The 23446-nt window shown below is 52.7% G+C and overlaps 1 protein-coding gene across 2 annotated transcripts; it reads right to left on the bottom strand.

The window, feature by feature from the left end:
• Positions 1-6042: 6042 nt before the first annotated feature.
• On the bottom strand, positions 6043-18666 carry MBD3 (methyl-CpG binding domain protein 3). 2 transcript variants are annotated; one of them, XM_088535056.1, is made up of 7 exons: positions 18609-18666; positions 12437-12596; positions 10435-10572; positions 8791-8881; positions 8221-8398; positions 7822-8019; positions 6043-6657 (listed from the first exon to the last, which is right to left on the bottom strand). In XM_088535056.1, the coding sequence occupies exons 1-6, from the start codon at positions 18662-18664 to the stop codon at positions 7827-7829; spliced, it is 816 nt and encodes a 271-aa protein (XP_088391182.1). In that variant the 5' UTR covers positions 18665-18666; the 3' UTR covers positions 6043-6657; positions 7822-7826. The 2 variants fall into 2 exon arrangements, with proteins under 2 accessions (XP_088391182.1, XP_088391183.1); XM_088535057.1 differs by lacking the exon at positions 18609-18666 and adding an exon at positions 18065-18133.
• Positions 18667-23446: the final 4780 nt, after the last annotated feature.

The raw sequence follows: 23446 nt of genomic DNA, 5'->3' as shown, positions 1-23446 counted from the left end.
GGCGGGCCGCGCCGGGCCGGGCCGGGCCGGGCCGCGCCGGGGGGCGGTGCCGGTGCCGGTGCCGCGGACCCGCCGCGCGCGCCGCCTTTGTGCGCGCGCCGCCCGCGCCCCCCGCAGCGCCGCGCAGCGCCCCGCGCCGCCCCCCGCCCCGCCCCGCCCCGCGCGTCACCCGCCCCCACAATGGGCGCGCCCCGCGCATGCGCGCGCCGCCGCCACGCCCCCCGGGCGGCACCGGGCGGGACCGGGGCCGGGGGGGCGGGACCGGGAAGGGGGGCGGGGAGGGAGGGGCTGCTCCGCCCCGGGGCGGTGAGACACCCCCCCCCCCCCCGCTGAGACCGGCCACAGCTCGTGACACCCCAGCTCCGCCCACCAGCACCCTGCTCCGGGGGGGCGGGAGCGACCCTCACCCGCCCCCGGGCAGAGCAAGGGCCGCCCCGGGCCGCTGTCACCGCCCGGCCCGGGGCGCTGGGACCATCCCGCCTGTCCCCCCGCTCCGACGGGGCTCCCGAGGCCGCACGGCCCCGTCCCCAGCCCGGCCACAACCCCCAGCCACAGGGCCGGGACCTGCTCGGCCCCTACTCTATAGATACCCTGTAGATACCCTATAGATACAGACCCCCAGCGCCTGGCAAAGCAACTGCCTCTAACATCTCCCATTCCAAGGAGGCTGCTGCTTCCAAGGGAAATTCCCACAAAACTGCACTTTAAAAACCCTCTCCGGGCCGTGTCTGCACCGAGTCAAGTTGCTGCAAGTTACCAGCAGGCTCTTAAAGGACCCACTTCTTCAAGGAAAAACAGAGGGAAATGCACATTAAACTGTTTTCTGGGGAAAAAAATCAACACAGCTCCAGCATAATAACTATTCCCACCACAGCTGTGCAAGTGTAGCCCCCTCAGCTACAATTCCACGAGTCCCTTTTGCTCCAGATCAAGGCACGCAGAGAAGTTAAAACCCTCTAGCCACAATATTTGTATTCCTATAAAGATCATCCTTTTGCAGGCCTAAAGAGGCAAAATCCCAGTGCAACTGGGGGAAAAAGAAAAAAAATATATATCTTTTCTACACACAACCCACTAGCCAGATAATATAAATTACATGCAAAGTTTAGGGGGAGATGCATTTAGAGACTTATTTCATCAGTTCCTCTCACTTTTTAGGAGGTCAGACTTGATTTCTGCACTGTTCTTCAAGCACACGGCAACATAAGCAAAAATCCCCCTTTGCAGCGGGTTACTGCACATGGGAGTGCAGAAAAAAATGTGGTGCAACTCATGGTAAAACTCTAAAAGCGGAGTCCTTACTCGCGTGTGGGAAGGACTAGGGGAATATTTCGGCACATCAGGAGCTGAATCACCGCATGGAGGTGGAGCCAGACGGATCGACAGGATCTGGGACTTGAAAAATGACCCAAATCAGAGATCGATCATTTTGGGAAGTCGCTGATGGAGGGAACACGCGGAGACGGAGCCAGGTGACAAGAGTCAACGATGGCGTGACATTGAAAAAAGAGCAAGTATTAGATGCACATGCAACAACTGACCAGCTGTTATTTAGAATACGAACAACAATAGTCTTTTTAGGCCAAGCAGTTTTTTTTCCTGTTACTTTTAGTATAACCCACAAAGTTTTCCTAACATATTTCCCCACTAAAGTATGAAAAAGGTCCTCGAGGAGGAAAACCACTAGTAAAAGTCTGTTTTTTCTTTCCGATGCATTCAGATAATGGAGTATCTGGTGCTCAGGTAGCGCCTCCCAAAAGTTGTGCAGCAGCCAACTGCCACTAACCTGTAAATTAACTGCATAACAGATAAAAGCATGAAATGGAAAGATTGCACACAAGCTTTCAAGTTTCCCGGCCCTTCGGATCACTAAATGCCAATAAAATGTGACTGATAGGCTAATCTAGGGCATAAAGCTGCACTCAAATGACAAACACGGGTAATAACTTGGTTACTCACCTGCTTCAGATTCTACTGATCCAAAGGGCGTTATTTTATGCCTGCAAATAAGACCAGGTGTCTATAGCTTCTCCCTTTGCTAGCACAGACCACCTCTGAAGGGGCCACTCATTGCTCAGCCATTGCAACTCTGCACAGTTTCAAAATATTTCCATCTGTGATTGTGTACAACGTGAAAAAAAACAGGAAACATTAAGCCTTTATAAGAATATATTGATATATGATATTAATAAATATTGCTAGCAGTTAGCATTGCCCCAGTACATACAGACATTAAACGGAAAAGGCAATCCACACCCTGCAAATGGTCATGAAGGAGCAGCCTGTAAAGGAAGCGATTCAACCTCCAGCCGAGAAACGTCTGCCCCAAGTGACAATGGCCAAGAACAGGCATTTGATCCCCTATGGAATACCTGGTACTTTCCAAAGGCTTCCACAGGCACCTGGACTCTTGGAGTTTGGTCTTTCGCATGCAAATGGCTCCATCTGAGGGGATATTTCTCCTGAAAAACCTGCCTTGTCTTCATTAGAGCTCCGTGGTTTGGGGGCTGCTTCCTGCGAACTGGGAAAGCACCGTCCCCAGTGCCATCCGCAGCCACCTGGAACACAGGAATTGCCACAGTGTTCTCCCACGCACAGACCTCTGCCACCTGCTGCAGAGCTGGCGTTTGACCACGGACATTCTTAATGAAATGGGGATTTGATGCATCTCTCCTGTATCCCTCACCAAACCGCTACGGTCGGCTGGTACCAGCTTAGCTCTCCAGGAGACGGCTGCAAAACACAAGTCATTTTTTATTTTCACTTTCATTCCCATCCAGCATTTTCTTAGATTATAGGAAGGAGCAACAGGACAGCCTCAGACTTGCACAAAACCAGAATTACCTCAACTGGCAGCTGATAAACCAACCCTGACTAAAAGCTTTCGTTCATGGGGCAGTTCACCTTGTACCAGTAAATGCTTTTAGTTCCCAAGTACAGCTATTTCACTGATGAGAAGAGATGTGTGTGGTTTGGAAAGCTCACTCCGAGTTAGCCTCCTTCCATAGGGGAGGCAGAGGAAGAGCACACATTTATCAGAGGCTCCTACTTAACTTGGTAGTTTATTCCCCTTTTTATCACCAGAAAAAATAAAATAAAAATTGAAGTTGTGGCAGAAAAGGCTCCATGTGTAGAACGTACCACACTGTATTTGGGAGCCCAACCGTATCGTGCACGAGCGTTTTCCCTTTCTCACAAGCTCCGTTTGCAGGCAAGACGACTCCTCCCTCTCTCTTGCTCAACAGCCAGTTCAGCAAGTTGAGTTTCAGGTGCGAATCCAGCTGCACCTTCTTCAGACCCGTCCACAAAGCTCTGCAGCCAAACCCAGCCCGTGCCACTACCCGTCTGCGGCGTCCATACTTCTGACTACACTTTAGCCAGTTGGAATTTTGTAAGAATAATGCTGGTAACACAAAACCAGAAGAAAAAAAATAACTGAATTAACCTTAACCACACGGGAGCTGCCACAGAGCTTATTTTGGTGCAATTATTTTTTGTGGAAGACGGTCACGCGGGGCCGTCACGCAGCACGGGCAGTGGCAGGACCAGGCTGTGCCTCGCCACTTTGCACAGAATCACACAGAATCCCAAGAGGTTGAGGTTGGCAGGGACCTCTAGGGACCGTCCAGTCCAACCCCTGCTCCAGCAAGGACACCCAGAGCACGGGGACAGGGTGGCATCCAGGCGGGTTGGAGATCTCCAGAGAAGGAGCCTCCGCAGCCGCTGGGCAGTCTGTGCCAGGGCTCCGGCACCCTCAGATCCCCCTGCACGTGCCCGCTGCTTCGTGAAGGACAGACCGCCGAGTTTTCCCCCCCACTTCCATTCAATTCCCACCTCCTTGTGCTTCGTATTTCCTTGACTGGCCTCTTTTCACTGGTGGCCACGGACAGAACTAGAGGTAATGGCCACAAACTGAAACACCCAAAGTTCCACATGAACTTAAGGAAAAATTTCTTGGCAGTGAGGGTGCCAGAGCCCTGGAACAGGCTGCCCAGAGAGGCTGTGGAGTCTCCTTCTCTGGAGATCTTCAAACCCGCTTGGACACAGCCCTGTGCCACGTGCTCTAGGTGACCCTGCGTGTGCAGGGGGTTGGACTAGATGATCTCTAGAGGTCCCTTCCAACCTTCAGCATTCTGTGATTCTATGATTCTATGACTAATCATGATTAATGCAACATACCCCGAGTAACCACCGCTCCTGCATCTTGGGGATTTATTCAGTGATGCCCAAGCACTGTGTGCCCATCAGTCATGTCCACGGCACTAAGCTGCGATAAGACCAAATAATCCGATTATTATTGCAACAACATCATAAAGACAACAGGCTAATTTAAAAAAGAACCTTTTATTTACTTACCCGTCTTAGTAGGCAGTTAAAAGTTATTTTAGTTTCTTTGGGATAGGGATCTTGGGCCCCTTTTTGGTACTCTGAAGGGTCAACTCCCCCATGTGAGTGAAAATATTATTAAACTTTTTAAAGTTTCCTTTTTTCAAAGGAAAATAGAAAGCTGACAGGAACAGCACACGTGCTGAAAGTCAAAGAGCTGGCAGAGCAGTTGGCAGTACCTTAAACTTGATCTTTGCTGCACCAAAATCCTATGAGCTTCTCAATCATCTAAATACTTGTGCTGCATATGCTTAAAATAAACTCGGATTCAAGTAACAGTAAATAGAGACGTTACAAGATAACTGACAAATCTTCAAAAAAGGAAATCAGAACCCGAGTGTTGTGGTGAAAGGATGCAGGGTACAACCTGCTGGGGTAATGCACAGGGCTCGTCAGCAGCTCGCCCTTGCCCGATGCAGACCACAGGAAACGCTGCTTTGTGAGAAACATTTAATTCAACACAATGAATTACAAGAGGACAGATTTACAGAATCAGAACCGTAACAGACTGTTCAAAAAGGAAAGTAATTTTCACTGGCAGCTGGACCAGGCCAGGTTCCCCAAAGCAAATACCTGGTAGAGCAGCAGCCAAGTACAATTCAGTGTTCTTGCAGTACTCCAGATGAGCAATATCAAAGAGTTTTTGCATTTTCACATCTTCAAGAAAAACGTGAACGTCGTATCAATCACTTTGGCGTGGGATGTTTTTCAGGGAGCTGGCACCTCTTCAGGTCCCTAAGCTGAACTATTCCCAAAGGTTATTACTTTCCAGGCAATTCCCCTGGCCCCTTGCTGTTCCTGCTAATCATCCTTACATGATAAAGGCTCTGGGAGCTACTTTCTTCCCCAAGTTTTGGGATACCAACAACTTGTACAATTGGTTAGTGGCACAATATTTCATCCACCACTTCATACTGTACTCTCAACTGAGACTTCCATGCATACATTATGCAATGGATACCCTAAGACTAAAATCATTTTTGCGACCTAGTCGACGCACTGCCCAAGCTATAAATTCTGATCTTCCTCTTCTCTCGCTATCCTTCCTAGAAAAAGCTGGGTTTTAGCCACAAACTACCCCAATATGCTCACCGATGCACTGGAAGAGACTGAGGAGTCAATCAAGGTACCCATGGTGAAGCCAAATACTTATAAACACATTAAGGCAGGTTTCACATCATTTCATTTTTGGACACAAAATGCTGGTCACTTCACGGCACATGCAAATAAGAAAGATTTAATACTTAATAAAAAGCTTTAGATTCATTTTTAGATATCAATTATAGAAAAATCAACCTTTTCCCGTTCGTGTTTTTAAAAGAGGTCAGAATATTGCTGCACATGAGAGCAGAAGTGCAGACACACCTAGTGGAATGGATTCCCTTCCCTCCGCACAGAAAAACAGAGGTCAGGGTTCTTGGCACCAGAAGAGAAAGGAGGAAAAATTTCCTCGTTGTCGGTCAGAAATGAGTCATCCTTCCATTCTGAGCGGAAAAGTCCTTCTGACCAGGCTTAAGCCAAAGCAGGACATACCCCAGAGCGGGGAGGTTTCCCTTCGCAACGCTCAGGCTACGCTCGGACACCCCGGAGCCGGCGCCGGAGCGGGACCACATTGACGGGAGAGCGATCCCTCGCGTGGGGCCCTCGGAGCCCCGCTGGGAGAGGCCCTGGCAGTTCGTCTCGGAGACTACACGTCAAGACCAATGTGGTCTTGGGAGGAAAGTGAAATTCAGCGACCTGAATCGACGTATGGAATGACAATCCACAACATAAAATGACCTCCCTACAGTCTGGTACAAACAGGCAGCCTACAGCAGATAGCCAAGGAGCCAAACCGTGTCTCTCTCACTTGCGTTGGAGAGAAAACTGGTTTTATGGGTCACTGTTAAAAGTACTTTGATAGAAAAGCCTGAAAAACTTATCAGCTATCACTGACCCACAAAAAAAAAACAAGCAAAAAAAAGATAGGAAATTTGGTTCCTAGTATTTTCCCTCCCACTGTTTTAAAATCCCTCCCACTTTTGTATTCCCTATGACCCTACCCCTTTAGAAAAAGGAGGGGGAGTAGAGTTTAGTCAAGTTCCATCTTCAAAACCACCCAGCAATGAATGAACCGTCAGCTCCTCGGCTTTTCCTGAAGCGTACGTGGAAAATGCTCATAGTACAGGCGCGTCGGCGGGGCGGTTCTCTCCGCAGACACTCTTGGCTTTGTAAATTGTTGTGCTGACCCTGCTGAGAGGGTTTGTACTGGGAATTCTTAGATGGAACTCCCTAGAAGGAAAACAGAAGAGACCTGGTGAGTTAATGGGTGCTGACGGATCTCTGCAGCTCTTACAGGACCGGGTATCATCGCCGGCCGTGGGCCATAACGTTTCCATTTCTTTATCTCCTATTTTTCCACTGCCAGCAGATAATTTATTCTGGATCTTTACTGTTGCCAGACCTTTGTAGCACAAAGAAATGCAAGATATTCAGTGCCAGAATAAAGTCACTGTTAATCAGGCAGTAAGAGAGGCGCTTGAAGAGAGCCCAGCTGTAACAGGGTACCTCCCAAAAGCCAAACAAATATCAAAATTATGACCAACTTCCAGCTATAAGGACTGCTGAGCATAAATCACTCTTGATTCCACCTGATAGTGACGCAGAGCTGCCTCCCTCCGAAGGAGCTTTGCTGTCTTCTGCTGTCATCCCAAGATGCCTTTTTCTGCCCCTCACGTTCATGTCTCACGGGCAGGCACGATCGGATCCTGCCTAACGAAGCACTGAGGCTCTGGCTGTCCCCCTACTGTTAAATGAGCTTAAAAGGTTGTTTCCAGATTACAGAAGGTGCTTTTCTTTTCCTGTTACTTTCATCTTACCCATTTACACGCGGCACAAATTTGTTTCAGCAACTTCCCTCTTTGACACCGGGTTACCCTTTCTAACTTCTAAGAATATCGCTGTGAATTCCTACGAATGTGCCTTCTAAAAATACCATGTTGAACTTCTACGAATGTGCCCTCTACCGCGGCCTGCAAGAAAACGTTTGGTAATAAAGCAAAAGTCAGACAGTGAGGGGAGCTCCTCTCCCGTCCGCCCGCAGCATCGCCTTAGTTATCACGGGAGGTAAAAAAAGAAAGTTTGGAAAAACAAATCGCCATAAGATTATATTTATATATAAAAGATCCAATTCCAAGGACTTAAAAATGCATTCGGGCTATGCATTTAGCCCATATGATAGAATACTCACCGACAATACCACAGGATACTCACCTCACAATATAAACACCTGCCAAACATCATGTTTGAGAATTTTTGCCGATAAAATGGTTACTTTACTTAAAAGTGTGTGCTAGAGCACAAAATTTTGCCAATATATGCTAAGATTCCCTAGGAAAACATTTCTGCCTTCAGTGAAGCACTGTTTGGTACAGACGAGGAAGGAAGCGACGTTACCTGGACTATACATTCTCCATCTCCTGGTCATGGTCCTGCTCCTCCTCCTCCTCCTCCTCTTCGCCTTCTTCCTCAGCTGCTTCCCTCTCGGATGGGGCCTCCCCGTCCCTGGCGATCTCCTCCACGTGGGCCAGCATGTCGGCCATGAGGGCCTCCTCCAGCCTCTTGCGCACCTGCTGCACCAGCTCCTCCTGCTTCCTGCCCAAGGCAACGACACCCGCGGTCACTTCCAGGGCTCCTAACCGGAATCCCCGACGCACTGGGGGAAAAGGGACCTGCACTGCTCAGGGTTCCTCCCCACTCCTTTTTCAGGGGTGCTTTGACCAAGGTTATTCAAACCCAGACACTTTTTCCAACACAAGATGACATGTTTTGACGTGAAACATATCAGTTTAATACCTAATATCTTCATCTGTCACCATAAATGCTTTGCAAAGCGGCTGGGAGGTGTTGAGCCAGACTCCAGGATTCTTCTCCACGGCGGCAGAGAGCTGCCCGGTGATGGGCATGGTGCTGGTGTGCAGAGCACTGGCGATGGCAGACAGCAGGGTCTCATCCGTGCAACCAGGGCCAACCCCTAGATGGAGGGGGAAAACACAGCAAAGTTTACACAAGCTCAAGAACAGAAGTTCCTACAACACAAGGCTCAGTCCTAACCCTTCTAAGAGCTTTGGCACGACTGTCTCAAGGGATGTTTAAACCTAGACCAACTCCTCATTGGGTTGCAGGCAACCCAGCGTGCCAAAGGGAGCTGTTTGAGCTACTTATGGAAGATAAAAATGAAACTGCGCTGCTTGGCCTGTGCTTCAGCACGGCTGCGGGCGACGGGCACGTGAGCGCTGCGGGCAGAGGGGCAGCTGCCCCCGTCGCAGCGACGGTCCCCGCGGCGCAGGGCAACGCGCAGCTTGCGCAGCACCCGCAGCCTGGCACGAAAATGTCACCCCCGGCGCTAGGGCGGACTCCGGTTACCTTGCAAACCTTTGGGAAGGTCCATGGTTTTCACCAGCTCTTCTGCAATGTCGAAAGCGTTCAGGCCGCTTAGCTTCTTCTCCCAGAAGAGCTGACGTCAAAGAAAGCGTTTATTGGTCAAAAAAAACGGAGAAACGCATTTGGCAAGAACACAGAGCACCTGCTACTATATTAAAAAAAAAATCAAAATGACAGGGGGGAGAAGGGGAGGAATGCTGGGGCAGACAACTTGATATTTGATTCACAAATGGCATGGCCAAAGACAGGAAGAGATCCTCGCTGCTGACAGAGGATCGACCTCACGTCTCTGCCCTGATTTACTGCCTAAAAAAAGATGCTCCTTTTCCCCAGAGCTTGGTATTTTCACTGCTTCTTTCTGAACTACAAGAGTAAGGGAACCTCCTATCTCATAGAGCACATAGGAAGGGGCAGCTCTTTTAAACTACGGCTCCTCTTTTGCTGTCTCACATGTGCCACAGAACTGAGGTTAAAGAACGCAAAAACTGTGTCTAAACTCTTTCCAAAGTGGTAGTTTCTCATGAGAACAGCTGCGCCTACTCCTCTGTTTTTGAAATGCAGATTTTTCTCCAGTTTGTGCTCAAAATGACGAGTGAACCCTGTTCTTTTGTTGGAAGACTGGTACCACAAACAGATGCATGTTCAACTCGCAGTCTGCATGTATGGCAATGACCTCAGCGAGGAACTGAAGCGTTAGTTTTCTCCTGCGACAAAGCGACTTTACTGTCACTAAAATCTGATCATAACTCAACCCTTATTACTTTTCTGATTGCTCCTAACAAGGGAATAAGGACAGTGAAAGCCAGAAGAAACAGGCTGGGATACCCTCTAGCCTATGGCTTCCCAACAGGTGAGTATTAAGCGCATGACAAGGCTGAGAACCAAGGAGATTTTCCAGGAAACCACATTCCTCTCAGCATGGAGTGTCCCAAATCCACTAGACCCAAAAGAGCTCAGGGCTGCTCTGAACGCCTTGTTTCACCCCTGCCTGCACCTTGAAGCTGCATTTGTTCCTCGGCACACTTTTTGCATCCTTGCACTAGATTAAATTAAGCTGGAAGACTGCCTTTAATTTGGCTGTATTCTGTTGTTCGCAAACACAGAGTACAATCAAGAAAAAAAATATATACTTAATAATGACATTTCAAATTGGATTTCTGACCCAATTCTTACGGATGGAGTAAGAAAAGGTCTGTGCAGGGGCACAGCCTCTCAGTACATCAGAAGCACCACAGTCTAGTCTGAACTGGAACAGGGATTTCTTGAAATACAGAACCCTTAAACAACTGGAGCATTTGAGAGCGATTCTAATTATAATGCAAATGGCCCCTAAAGCGGTTATGATTTTTGTTTAAATTTGCAGATAGACTTGATTCCAGTACCAAGGAAAAGCAATTTTAGCTACATTGAAGTTGTGACCTAACCAGGCAGCACTGGAAATGCTTTTTGATTTTAAAAGCCGGGAACACTCTAAATCATCATTTCTGAAATCTCAGACATTTCAAATTGTCATGAAACATTTATTTAATATTACAGTACTAAACTGTTTTACTGTGTGACCCTCCGAACAGCAAAAATGAAAGTTTCTTGCCCCCAGAAAAGCAGCCGCGAGGCTGCAAGCGTTACCTGCCGGGGCTGATCCACGGCTTTCTGCGGGTCGCTCTTCACCTTGTTGCTGGGATGGTTTGTGATCTTCGTGACGGGCTGTTTGAATATGGAGGCCGTCTGCCTGACAGGGAGCGCAGTATTCAGATCAGGTTTGCCCTGAAAATTCCAACAAAAAGAGGGAAAAGACACAATAAACTGAGCAAATGCTACAATGGCTAATAAAATAGATATATAGTAGTGAAAAGAAACATTGATGTATTTGAAAACTTGGCTGATGTTCCAGCTCTCTCACCTCAAATTTGGCCTGCAGTTTATCAAATTTAACGTTTTCCCATTCTTTCACATTCTAATTAAGATTCTGATTCCTCTTATTACAGTGTATAAATACTGTTTTTATTCTAATTTTAACAGAACACAGAAGTCAGAACCTTGAATTTGCTTTAGCATTTTAATATGAGAGTCACCTCTGCATCCCTGAGTTTGCAAAAATTAGAAAAATTCTTACTCAGAATAAAGAGAAGAGTTTGGGAATCCAGAAGCCACCGTAAAAGCCTGTTTAAATTCATTTGCAGATGTCAGTAGACACAACAGCACAGTGGGAATTGCAATTACTTTTTTACCTCCAGATCTTAACTAAAGATGTGCTTAATTAAAGCATATCAAAACTAAAAGCTGAAAACTCAGTTTGATTTCAGTTTTTAGCAGGCTGATAACAATCCAGTTTTGCCACACGGCGACCTTTTTATTAGGGGAAACTTAGGAACAGTGCAGCTCATTGTGAGATCTAACCTGCAAATCTTGCAATGGCTCTAGGACATACTTTGTTCTGGAGATTGCAGACTGAGTGTCTGCTTAACATATTTACTCAAGACACAGAGCAAAGTATTCAGGACATAAACCATTTGCATCACCTGCATGCAAATTCATCTGTAAGATGGTGATAAATTTGAAATGAGAGTTAGGGGTGTGTGCGCCTGACTGGTCTCTGCAAGGCAAGGTGTTTTTCTTATAAAAATATAACCAAAGTGATATTCGCTATCACCTAGTGCTATAAAGCAAATGCTCCAATCACTTATATCAGAATACTGTTCTTTTTTTTCTTGCCTGGTTGATATATTCCAAAACATAAACATCACGTTGTTCTGCACATTTAGCTTTCTGGGTGCACAGACAAAACACCAAATGAAATTTGCGGTTCTCTAAAGTTTCCAGCATCTGTTACAAACACTTAAGAAGGACCTAAGTCAATTTAGTCAGACAGGTTTCTCTACAAAAAAAAAAAAAAAAAAGTCAACAAATTGTGGTATTTGTCCAACACGCCACAGGAGAGACTTTAGATGCCCCTCTACTCAGCCCTCTCTCCTGCCACTCCGCTCAGCCCTAGTGAGGCCCCATCTGCAGTACTGTGTTCAGTTCTGGGCTCCACAGGACAAGAGGGATGTGGAGCTGCTGGAGAGAGGCCAGCGCAGGGCTACGAGGACGATCAGGGGCCTGGAACATCTGCCCTATGAGGAGAGGCTGAGGGAGCTGGGCCTGTTCAGCCTGGAGAAGAGAAGGCTGAGAGGGGACCTGAGCAGTGTCTAGAAGTACCTCAAGGGAGGCAGTGAGGAGGATGGTGCTGGCCTCTTTTCAGTGGTGGCCACTGACAGAACTGGAGGTAATGGCCATGAACTGAAGCACCAAAAGTTCCACAGGAACTTAAGGAAAAATTTCTTGACAGTGAGGGTGACAGAGCACTGGAACAGGCTGCCCAGAGAGGCTGTGGAGTCTCCTCTTCTGGAGATCTTCAAACCTGCTTGGACGCAGCCCTGTGCCACGTGCTCTAGGTGACCCTGTGTGTGCAGGGGGGTTGGACTAGATGATCCCTGGAGGTCGCTTCCAACCTTAAGCATTCTGTGATTCTGTGACTTAGATCACGGGACTCTGTTTAAAGCACTAATTCCAAAATGCTAGACGTGCACGTTCTCCCGGACACCGATGTGAGGGAGAGGTGGAGATTTCACCTGCATCTTGTGCTTACTTTGGCTTGGTTCGAGCAGTCGTAGCGCATCCTCTGTCTGTTCTTGTTCATTTTACTCATCAGCATCTTCCCCGTGCGGAAGTCGAAGGTGCTGAGCTCCATGGAGCTGCCCAGGTAGCGTGCCAGCTGGGGCTTGCTCCGGAACTTCTTACCGCTCGGGCTGGAAACAGCACAGAAACAAGCAGAAATATTAAAACCACTGGACTTTGGTAGGCTGCAAAACTGAAGAGTTTCCTTTCTTCCAGGAGAGAAGGCAAATGCTGAATAACTGAGTGTGAAATCCCCCTTTCCCAGCTCACACTCAGCTCCGCACGGATATTTGTGCGTTTGTGTCCAGTCCTTTTCATGATTATTGCAGAAAAGACAAATTAAGTGTAGAATTTGTTCAAATGTTTTTATAAGGAAAGGGCAAAGCTCAGGTCAGGCATGAATGGATACAGCATAATCCACTCAGTACTGAAATGGAAGATATTGGCACAAAACCTCTCCTTATTTGAGGCAACTGAGCAATAAATGCCTATTTTCGAGCACGGCTTCTTCTCCCAGGAGCTCTATGTCTGATAAGCACCACAAATGTCTCCTAAAACTCCCTTTTTTCCTCCTTGGATTGCACATTCAGCCGTTATTACAAGTCTTTGGTAGCACTCTGAACACTCTATTTCAGGATAACATAGTATTAAGGAGTAAGTAGAGCCTCAGCTGCTTACAAGCTGCAAAGCAAAGAATTATGAAGTTTAATTAACAATGGAGTAAAGGTCAAAGCCTTAGAAAGCTGTGCATTAAAGGCAAAACAGAAGAGAGACTTTTTAAGCACCTGACTGCACATAGCAGACCACAGCTCAGCAAGCAGATGAGAATTGCTCCAACTTTTTCTTCTTTTTTTTTTTATTAATACAACACAAACTTTTGTACTACTGCAAAAAGCACTGCTAAATGAACATATTTCACACACAAAGCAGATAAAAGCCAATGCAGTGTGACCTAAACGGACGAGAAGCACAAACACACAACACCACTTCTGTTCATCTCTCCTATTTCTGCATTTTTTGCATCTTTACATATTCTCTTTTCCAGTGGATATAAACGAACCTCCTCACTAGCCTACAAATCCCCCCGGTTCCTGATCTCCTGAGACTCTCCTTTCGGAAAACACAGGGTCACATCCCCTGTTGGCAGGGGGGGAGGTTGTGGCCCTGGTGGCTCCTGGCTGCTTACCCTGCCCACATCTACCCCCCACCTGCACTCTGCGAGTGTAAAAGTGCTTGTGCAGATGCAGCTGTGCAGACAGGGAAAATACTCCAGCTTTTGTGGGAATACTGCAGGGGGACGAGGAGGAAACCCTTTGGCACCAGTTATTCTCCGGCTCAGCGGGGAGGTGCACGCAGGGAGGTGGCAGGAGGTGACCCCGCAGTAGGTGAAAACAGGGGCAGGGACCAGGTCTTCACTTCAAATGTGAAGCTGCAGCTTAAGACTCTAATGGGAGTTAAATGCCTCGACCCAGAAAGAGGGAAAACTAATTCCAGCCAATTTTAGGGCAAAGTCATCCTTGCTGTCAGTGAAGTCAAAAAGAGGAACTTCTTCTACATGAAAAAATATGAAAGCCTTGCCTCCTCTAGCGTCTTCAGGACCGATTTATGGTTTAGTGTCATAGTGAAAATCCACCATTATTCACTGAAAATCATGGGCCACGCTGTTCTGGCCAACATCTGATGCCTAAACGGGCCATGAACAGGCTTGTTGATTTCTGCGATTGCAGCCTAATTCAAGACACCAAAACCTACAGGAACAGCGGGAGCTTGGAGTCTGCCTCTTACACGTGGCTGGGGCTTCCCAAATACAACCGTGCAATGGATATAAGCAACACTTTTGCGCGTGGCAATGGCAGTGCTGCCTATGCAAGCTAACATTTTGACAACAAATCTCAAAAGCTGCTGCAAATCAGCTGAGGACTGATGGGAACCTGCAAAAAAGGGAAAAAGATTCAAGGAATCTGAATCAGAGTCCTCTGGGAAGTGTGCCCTAAAAGAGCTGTGACGAGGTGCTAACGAGAAAAAACCTCTTTTCTGATTCTGTGCCCTGAAAAAGGCAACTGCAGAATAGGGGAATGAGGAGCAAACTTGACAGTGACCCCGAAGGGAAGGCGCAGGTGTCCCCTGGGCAGAGGGGAGCTACAGGCACTTGAAAGTAATTAAAAAGCCCCCCAAAACCCTACAGAACTCGAGGGCAGGAAAGCTGCTTTGTGCTGGCTCTAAGAGGCGATGGAGCAAACGGGCGCCGCGGCGTTCCGGGGACACGCGGGGCGCGGGAGCTCAGCGGAGCCCCGACCGCGGCATCCCGCGCCTCCCGGTGCAGCCAGGTTCTTCCTGCGCTAACACTTTTTGTTATGCAAAGCTTCGAGAGACTCGGGAGGAAAGTTTTGATTGAAAAATTGAAAAAAAATATACACGCACTATACTCGCTGCGCTATATACGCACACGCCGCTGGGAAGGCAAGGCCGCCGCGAGGCTGCGGGCGATTTTCACGCTTGTCCATCAGCAGCCGCGGCGCTTTCTGCAAACGAACGCGAACGGCAACCGAGGGCGGTGCTAGCAGGCCCGGGAAACCCGCCACTGCCTTTCGAGGAGTTGTTTTATTATTATTTTCAGGAGCAGATGACGGGGGACGCAGGACGGCCCATTGAGCCGCCAGGTGCCCGCTCTCCATGCACGGAGCGGCCTTTGTTCGGAGCCTTATATTCTTAAGGAGAAAAAAAGCGGCTGGGAGCCCTGTGCCCTCCCCCTGTCTTGTTAGGGAAATCTCCTCCCCTTCTTCTCTCCCCATTTAGTGTTCGCCAGCTCCAAAGACAAAAGAGGGAAAAGAAAAAGCGAAAAAACCCCACGCAACCCAGATGTTTTTTGCCTTTTAAAAACGCGGATATAACAATAACTTAGGTAAAAAGAGTGATGGAAAGCGGGCGTTTAAAAGAAAACCAGCTCATTTCCTTAGTGTGGGAAGGCGGGCATAATGCAAAACATGTTTCCTTCTTTCTCTAAAAATGGGGGTCCCTCCTGCAAAAGTGGCTCTTCGCAGGCCGAGTCCCCCGGGCACTCCCTGGGGCAGAGCCGGGGCCGCAGCGCCCGCTGCCCTCCCGGGACCCTCCTCACGACGCGGGACCCGCTGCCCTCGCGTGTCCGGGACCCTCCTCGCACCCGGGACCCGCTGCCATCCGCGCAGATTCTGCCTCAAGACCCAACTCTTTTTCTAGGGAACAAACTATACCAAGAAAGGGAGAGCGGGATTGATGGTTCCGAATGGCTCCGCATCTTCACAGAATTACTGCTTGCAGCATCCCCAGCGCGATGCAAATCTGCCTCGGTGCTGCCGGCTCCTGCTCCATAGCTCCAACAGGATAGGACGTATCCAGAGCCTTCCCCCACCCAGGAAAGCCCCATGCAAAAGCCAGAGCAGGGGCCTTTGCAACCCGCTGCCACGCGGACCCGCCTCTATGCACTTAACGCCACCTGCACGTGGATACTCCGCGTTCCTCAGGACACGGGTGCCCTCCGCTCACCTGCCAGCCTTGGGGAATGGCTGGTTGCCATTTGTCACCACACCTGTCCTTAAAGAGCATTCAGGGGCGCAAGGTGGCCCGTCACAGCAGCAGCACAGGACGCAGCACCCTGCGCCCGGGTGCATCTGTGGCCGGGACCTCGGCACAGGGAAGTCCCCAAGCACAGAAAACGCTAAGGGAACGTGCAGGGAAAAGCTCTGCGCTCCTAGAAACACAGCACCCCGCCGAGGAACAAAAACACCTAACCGAGGAATGAGCCCAAGTATCGATATCCACTTTTATAAGGTCCAGCTTAGGAATCATGAGTCTCACTTTAGAGGCTTTGGATAGCGCAGAGTAACTGAGAAAGAGCAGGGGATGCTCTCAGAAAACACATTCTCCTCTGCAATTTTTCTGGAAAAAAAATATTCAGACCGAGAGATTTGAGGGCTTTTTTTTGAAAAACATTTTTCTGAACTCTTTACGTTGGCGTTGCACAGCCAAGGACGCCACAGCAGAACAAGCTTCACCTAGCACACGGCATCCAGCGCTTGCGAGCAGAGGCGCCCACAACTTCCTGAACCAGAAAGGAACAAAACCCAAAACCTCTCACATGCTCCAACACCAAAAACTCGTAACGAAATACTATAGAAAAAAACAAAACAGATTGTTGTGATGCAGAGCAGCTCCCTCCCATAACTATGAAGGAATGGCAGCAACAGCTCTGAGACGGCCACAGGTTCCCTCCTGACTTTCCCAAATCTTAAGTCCCAAGTAGGCGACAGATTCTAGCGGAAAAAAAAAGTTTCTGCCCAATGAACTACTTTATAAAAGCAGGAACGGACACCCCGGCGCTGCTCCCCTCAGGTTGCTGCTGCTCCCCAGGGCTAGCAGGACACACGGGAGCTTCTTCCCGGACACCTCCGACGCGAGGCCGCGCGCGGCTCCGCGGAGCCCGATCACAGCCCCCCGCTGCTGACGGATGCGCAGGGAAACGCGAGGCAGGAAAAGCCGGCGCGTCCACGGCCAGCCACGCGCGCCTCTTCCACGCTGCAGCAGTGCAAAACACAGCAAAAAGCAGGAATTACCACAGCAGGGCCATGTTATACCCTTCATCTCAGTCCAAAATGATATAAAGGGAAAGAATTCATTACAACTTGGGAATAAGAACATGTTCCTTGGCCTCTCTGCACCCACCCCCTTTTCTTTTTTTTCCCCGCATTTGAAGTCCAGGGTTGAGATCACAACTTTACAAGTGAAAATCTGGGAAATAGAGGGATTGTGCAGGTTTTCCGCTCCCCCGTCTGCTTCGGGTGGCCTTTTCCTCCCGGCAGACCCCCTGGATTGCGAGCGGAGGGACTCACAGCTCCGGAGCCCGACACCACCCGCTGCTTTACGCGCTGCTGGGCTCAGGACGGCATTTTTGTGATTACGACCCAATCCGGAGCGAAGCCCTTCACCCTCCCGGTCCCGATCCGGAGCGCAGCCCTTCCCGCGCAGCTGGAGCCCGGACACGGAGGGAGCGCCCCACGGATCCACACGTCCCCCCGCGCGTCGGGAGCCTGTGGGTGCCCCAAGAGGCGCCGCCGAGGCCCCGGGGGCGACGCTCGCCGTTAACGCGGCCTCCAAGCCCCGGTGCGCGGAGGGCCGGGCTGCAGCGCCCACGGGCGCGCGGCGACCCCCGCGGCCGCGCTGGCTGCCCCCAGGCGGTTTTCCTGAGGGAAAACGGTGGGATCCGGAGGCGCCGAGGCGGGTGCGGGCCCCCGCCTCGCCCACGCGCGGCCCGGGCGCCTGCGGCAGCGCCCGCCGCTCGGGCCCGTGTTTGGGGGCGGCCCGAGGGAGCCGCCGCGCGGTGCGGGGGGGCACGCGAGGCTCCGCCGCGTCTATTAATATAACGAGGCGCCCGCCAAGGGCACGGGGCGCCTCGCGGCCCCCGCCTGGGGCGGCGGAGCCGCTTCCTTCGCGGCCAGGCGCCCCCTCGCCGTCCCCGGGAGGCGGCCTGGAGCGGCCCGCGCGGTGGCCGCACTGGGCCCTGCGGCACCGCCACCCACAGCGGGTAACAACCGTACGGCCCGGCCCGGCCCGGCCACGCTCCCACCTCTTGCGCTCCATGTCCCGGCCGGGCCCGCGCCGCCGCCGCTGCGCTGCCCGAGCGGCGCTTCCCGCCGCCGCGCGCTCCTCCCGCTGCCGCTGCCGCCGCCGCCGCCGGCTGTTCCGTGCGGCGCCCACCCCCCCCGCCGCGCGTGCGCCCCCTCCCTCCCTCCCTCCCTCCGCGAGGAGGCGGCGCCGCCGCACGCGGCTCTTCCCGCAGCCGCCCCCGCGCCCCCCGCGCGCGCGCGGGCGCCTCACGGCGGCTGTTCCGAGACGGCGACGCCCCCCCCCCCTTCCGCGCCGCCTCCCGCCGGGCACCGGGCGCCCGGACCCTCTGCCCGGGCTGGAGCGGCCGGATAGTCCCGGGGCGGGGAGGGGGCAGCGCGGCGGAGCACCCTCGCTCCACGACTCCCCTCACCGCAGCCCCCCTCACCGCCACCCCCTCCGCGACCCCGCGGGCGACCCCCTCCCCCGGCCACGTGGGCGCCGTCGAGCCCCCCCCCGGTGCCCCCGACCCCCCCCGCGCGCCCCGCCGCGGCGGCCGCGCTCACCCCAGCGGCGGGCGCCGCGCGCCGCCCCGCGCTCCCGGCAGCGCCGCCTTGGGCATCTTCCCCCGCGCCGCCCGCCGCTCCGAGCGCGCGGCCCCGCGCCCCGCGCCGCCCGCGCGCGCCCCCTGCAGCCCCGGCCCCGCGCCGCACCGGGGCACCCCCCCCGCCCCGCGCGGCGGCGACACGGGGGACGCGCCCGGGGGATGCGGCGCCTCGGGGGGAGGCGCCTGGGTGCGGGGAGGGGCGCGGGTCACGGGGGAGGAGCCCCGTGGGCAGGTCACCCCCGACATGGGGACAGGGATGGGTCACAGGGGACATGGCCCCATGGACAGACCAGCCAGGACACGGGACAGGGATGGGTCATGGTGGACGTAGCCCTGTGGACAGACCAGCCAGGACATGGGGACAGGGATGGGTCACAGGGGACATGGCCCTATGGACAGACCAGTCAGGACATGGGGACAGGGATGGGCCACTGGGGAGGTGGCCCCGTGGACAGACCAGCCAGGACACGGGATAGGGATGGGTCACGGTGGACGTAGCCCTATGGACAGACCAGCCAGGACATGGGGACAGGGATGGGTCACAGGGGACATGGCCCTATGGACAGACCAGCCAGGACATGGGGACAGGGATGGGCCACTGGGGAGGTGGCCCCGTGGACAGACCAGCCAGGACACGGGATAGGGATGGGTCACGGTGGACGTAGCCCTATGGACAGACCAGCCAGGACATGGGGACAGGGATGGGTCACAGGGGACATGGCCCTATGGACAGACCAGCCAGGACATGGGGACAGGGATGGGCCACTGGGGAGGTGGCCCCGTGGACAGACCAGCCAGGACACGGGATAGGGATGGGTCACGGTGGACGTAGCCCTATGGACAGACCAGCCAGGACATGGGGACAGGGATGGGTCACGGGGGACGTGGCCCCATGGACAGACCATCCAGGACATGGCCCCATAGACAGATGACCCAGGCTGCAGCAACAGGGATGGACCTGGGAGTCCGTCCCGAGTCTGACCAGGGACAGAAGCCCATGGACTAGTCACCCAGGACATGGCCCCGTAGAAGGGTCAGCCAGGACACAAGCCCATGGAGAAGCCACCCAGGACACCAGGATGGGCCATCAGGAACATGGCTCCATGGAGAAGCCACTCAGGACATGGGGAGAGGGATGGGCTATGAGGAACACAGGCCACCAGGCCATGGCAGAGGCTCTGCCGCCACCTGACCCTGGCACAGGCACCCGCTGTCTCTGCTGCCGCAGGTCCCAGTGCCCCCAGCACAGTGGTGGCACAAGGGCCCACGTGCCCTCGTGCTGTCCCCACGAGCAGCCAGGTGTTGGGGAGGCTCCTTCTTGCCAGACCCACCATGAAGCCGTCCCGGCTGCCGCCTGGGAGAGCCGCACGGCCGGCCACGGCCACGGCCCCGCGCTCCAAGAGCAGCAGCGAGCAGCGCCGGCCCACGTGTCACCCGAGCGGCACCGCCACGCGTGGGACAGAGCCGCCGCTGCCAGCCACTGCCACAGCCACTGCCACCACCTCCAACCACGGCCTCCAGCCATTGCCACCACCACCAGCCACCGCCACTGCCTCCAGCCACCGCCACCAGTCACCGCCACAGCCACTGCCACCACCTCCAATGGCCTCCAGCCACTGCCACCAGCCACCGCCACCAGCGACTGCCACCGCCTCCAGCCACCACCTCCAGCCATTGCCACCACCACCAGCCACTGCCACCAGCCGCCACCGCCACCTCTCTGTAACCCCAAGGCTCGGTAACGCCGGCGTTTCCAGCGTGGTGTCCTGGTGGGTGAGTGCTCTCAGCCACCACAGTATCGGCTTTCTGGAAAACACCCAGGCCTCCATGTCAGTGCTGCTGGGCGGCACCAGGCCCCACGGGCCAGCCTGGCCTTCAGCAGCCCCCGGAGTAGTTATTCTCTTTAGCAATCCAGTGAAATACTCATTTTTTGTTGTTTAGATCCCCATGTGGATCGGCAGCTCTGAAGCAACCACAACTTGTTCTTCAGACCAACAGCATCTGCTGGAATGCGCCCAAAATCCACAAATATCCACAAGTTTGGGCCCATCCCCGATGCTGGATGTGCAGGTTCAGCTCCAGCCACCATGCTGTCCCCTCTGCCCGTCACCGCCTCGGGTCTGTTCAAACGTTCGGTGCTTCCTCCGTCCTCGCGCTGCGGAACAAGCCGTGCAAGCGGGTGTTTTTCTCACGTGGGCTCTCTCTTCGCTTTCAAAGGCAGGTTGGGAAGGCAGCAGGGAGCGTGAGGAAGGATGCGGGATGTGCACGAGTCCAAAGGGCAGGAACGGCGCAGCCCCCCCGGGCCGTCTGTGCCGGGTCTGCACACCGAGACCCCCTTCAAAGGGCCGGGGCAGCGGGAGGGCACGTGAGCCCTTGTGCCACTGCTGTGCTGGGGCCACTGGGACCCGCGGCAGTGGAGAGAGCGGGGGCCTGTGCCGGGGTCAGGCTGTGGCCATGGCCTGGTGGCCTCTGCCATGGCCTGGTGGCCTGCGTTCCTCATAGCCCATCCCTGTCCCCATGTCCTAGGGTACTTCTCCACGGGGCCATGTTCCTGGTGGCCCATCCCTGTTGCCACAACCTGGGTCGTCTATCTATGGGGCCATGCACTGGCTGGGCTGTTGATGGGACCACATCCCCCATGACCCATCCCTGTCCCCATGCCCTCTTTGTGCGGGAAGTTGCTACAGCCAAGCTACATGGCCGCGGAGAGGGTGTCTTTAATCAGTACGGAGCTTCTGCTGTCCTAGAGGCATCTCATGTCTCCAGGGGTGGTTTTTACTACTGTAGATCTGTGTTCAATGCTGGCTCGTTTGGGACTCGTGCTTAGGAAGTGTCTTGTGCTGCTCTCACTCTTGTTTCCTGTAATCTCGAACACACAGATCAGAAAAACTCTAATTGCCAGTATTGATCAAAACCTCCGGGTACTGGTTTCCCTTTTTATATTTTTAATTAAAAAAAAAAATCAGCAAATTCCTGCCATTCTAACCCAAAGCTTGCATTGAAATACAGCTTTCTGCTTAGAAAGAGTAGTCTAGGAGATAAAGTCTCCAAAGGGAAACCGAGGTCTATTCCAGCTGGGAATAAACCCGCCTTTATCTCTCCCCTGTGCTCCAAGACAGCAACCAGGTCGACCGGGGCGTACAGCAACCCTCGCTGCAAGGAACTACGGAGACGAGAGGATTTTCTTTGGGAAATGCTCGGAGGAGCAGGACCCGCCCGGGCTGCAGGAGATCGCTCAAGGGGATGCACATTCAAAAGGGACGGACCAGAATGCCTTTACTTATTTATTTATTTAGATTTTCTGTAAATGCTAAAGCTGGGCAAGTTCCACCACCATTGCCCTCTAGTGGGGCTCTTCTGCTGCTACCTCTCCCACCAGCTCAAAGGCTTGGGCTAATTTGCTTGCAAAATATATGCAAAATGGGGTTGGCTCATTCCGAGAAAAAAAAATAAATAAAGAGGTAATTAATTGCTAGGAAAGAGGCACTGCAGGGATATTAAAGATTAGAGAGGCCAGCCAGGGCCCTTGAACCATTGCTTGGCTTTTGACACAAGTCTGTGGCATGAATGCTTGATGCTTTCAAGCAGCCCTGGCACGTTTGCTCTTGCGGAAGGAGAAACCCTGGGAATTGGCTACATCCCAATTCTCGGGTTGACGGAGGCAAAGTCATCGCTTAGGTGTTGCAGAGGCCACGGCCACGGGGTGAACGCGCCCGGAGTCCGTCTGCTCCCCGGGTCCAACACCCTCCCGTCCAACCCGCCGTCCCCGTCACGAGGGGACGGGCGGCCCGAGGAGGCCGGTCCTGCAGGAGGGGCAGAGACAACCCGGCTCGAGGCCTCGGGAGACCCCGGTGCGGGACACGTCGCGGCTCCAGGCTGGGACGTCCCGCCGGGCAGGGAATGCGGGCGCAGCCGGGCACGTCCCAGCCCGGGGAAACGGCGAGCGGCCAGCACAGCCCCATGCAACGTCCATGTTCCAGGCAAGAGTTGGGACAAAAACAGACCAAGATCAACAGCTCTGCGTAATTTAGTGTATAATGCATTTATATATAAAATAAAACCTGTAGTTTGGTTGCTGCTATCAATCCTGTTCTCAGCATTTCAAACCACAGCAGCTTTGGCCTTTCAGGAGTTAGCCCAGAGCTGGAGCTGGCTGAAGACAAAACCCACGTGTAGCCCTTTGCACCGTAAACTTACGGATCGTTCCTGGGCAATGGAGCAATTGAACACGATAACGACATAACTAGTTATGATGCAAGACACTGCCACTCCAAACACACTGTCCTGCTAAACAACGAGTGTGCAGGGCCCCGTCCTGCATCCGAGCAGCACGGGCACCAGAACAGACCCGTCCCCAAGGACATCTGAGGGTTCGTTACCACCAAACGTTTTAACGAGATGGAAGTTGCCACTAAAAACAGAGCTTCCGTTTCCACACACACACAGATTTGTTCGCAAATTTTAGCTTTTGCTGAAAGGACCCAACTCTCCCCGCCAAGTCTGAGTTTTCTGCTGTGAATTAGTGGCAGGGGAACACACCAGGAATCCTTTTACTGCTTTTTTTTTTCTCCCCTGAAAGCAAAAATACTTTTCTTATAAAGTGCTCTGCTAGCAGATTGTTTCATCACCAATGTATGTTTTGGGATATGCAAATATACTTGTGAAATACAAGTCTACACTGTATTTCTATTGAACACCCATATCAAAGAAGTAACCCAACTGCTAAACTACTGTTTTTACCCTGGAATAATGAAAGTTTCCTCAGCAGATACCCAGCAAACCTTGCTGTGAGGACAC

This window comes from Tinamus guttatus, unplaced genomic scaffold (genome assembly GCF_059628265.1).
Source record: "Tinamus guttatus ecotype Peru unplaced genomic scaffold, ASM5962826v1 Tinamus_guttatus_pri_ptg000610l, whole genome shotgun sequence".
NCBI classification, from domain to species: Eukaryota; Metazoa; Chordata; class Aves; order Tinamiformes; family Tinamidae; genus Tinamus; species Tinamus guttatus.
The sequence above is the reverse complement of the archived record's forward strand: the minus strand, read 5'-3'. Positions and strand labels throughout refer to the sequence as shown.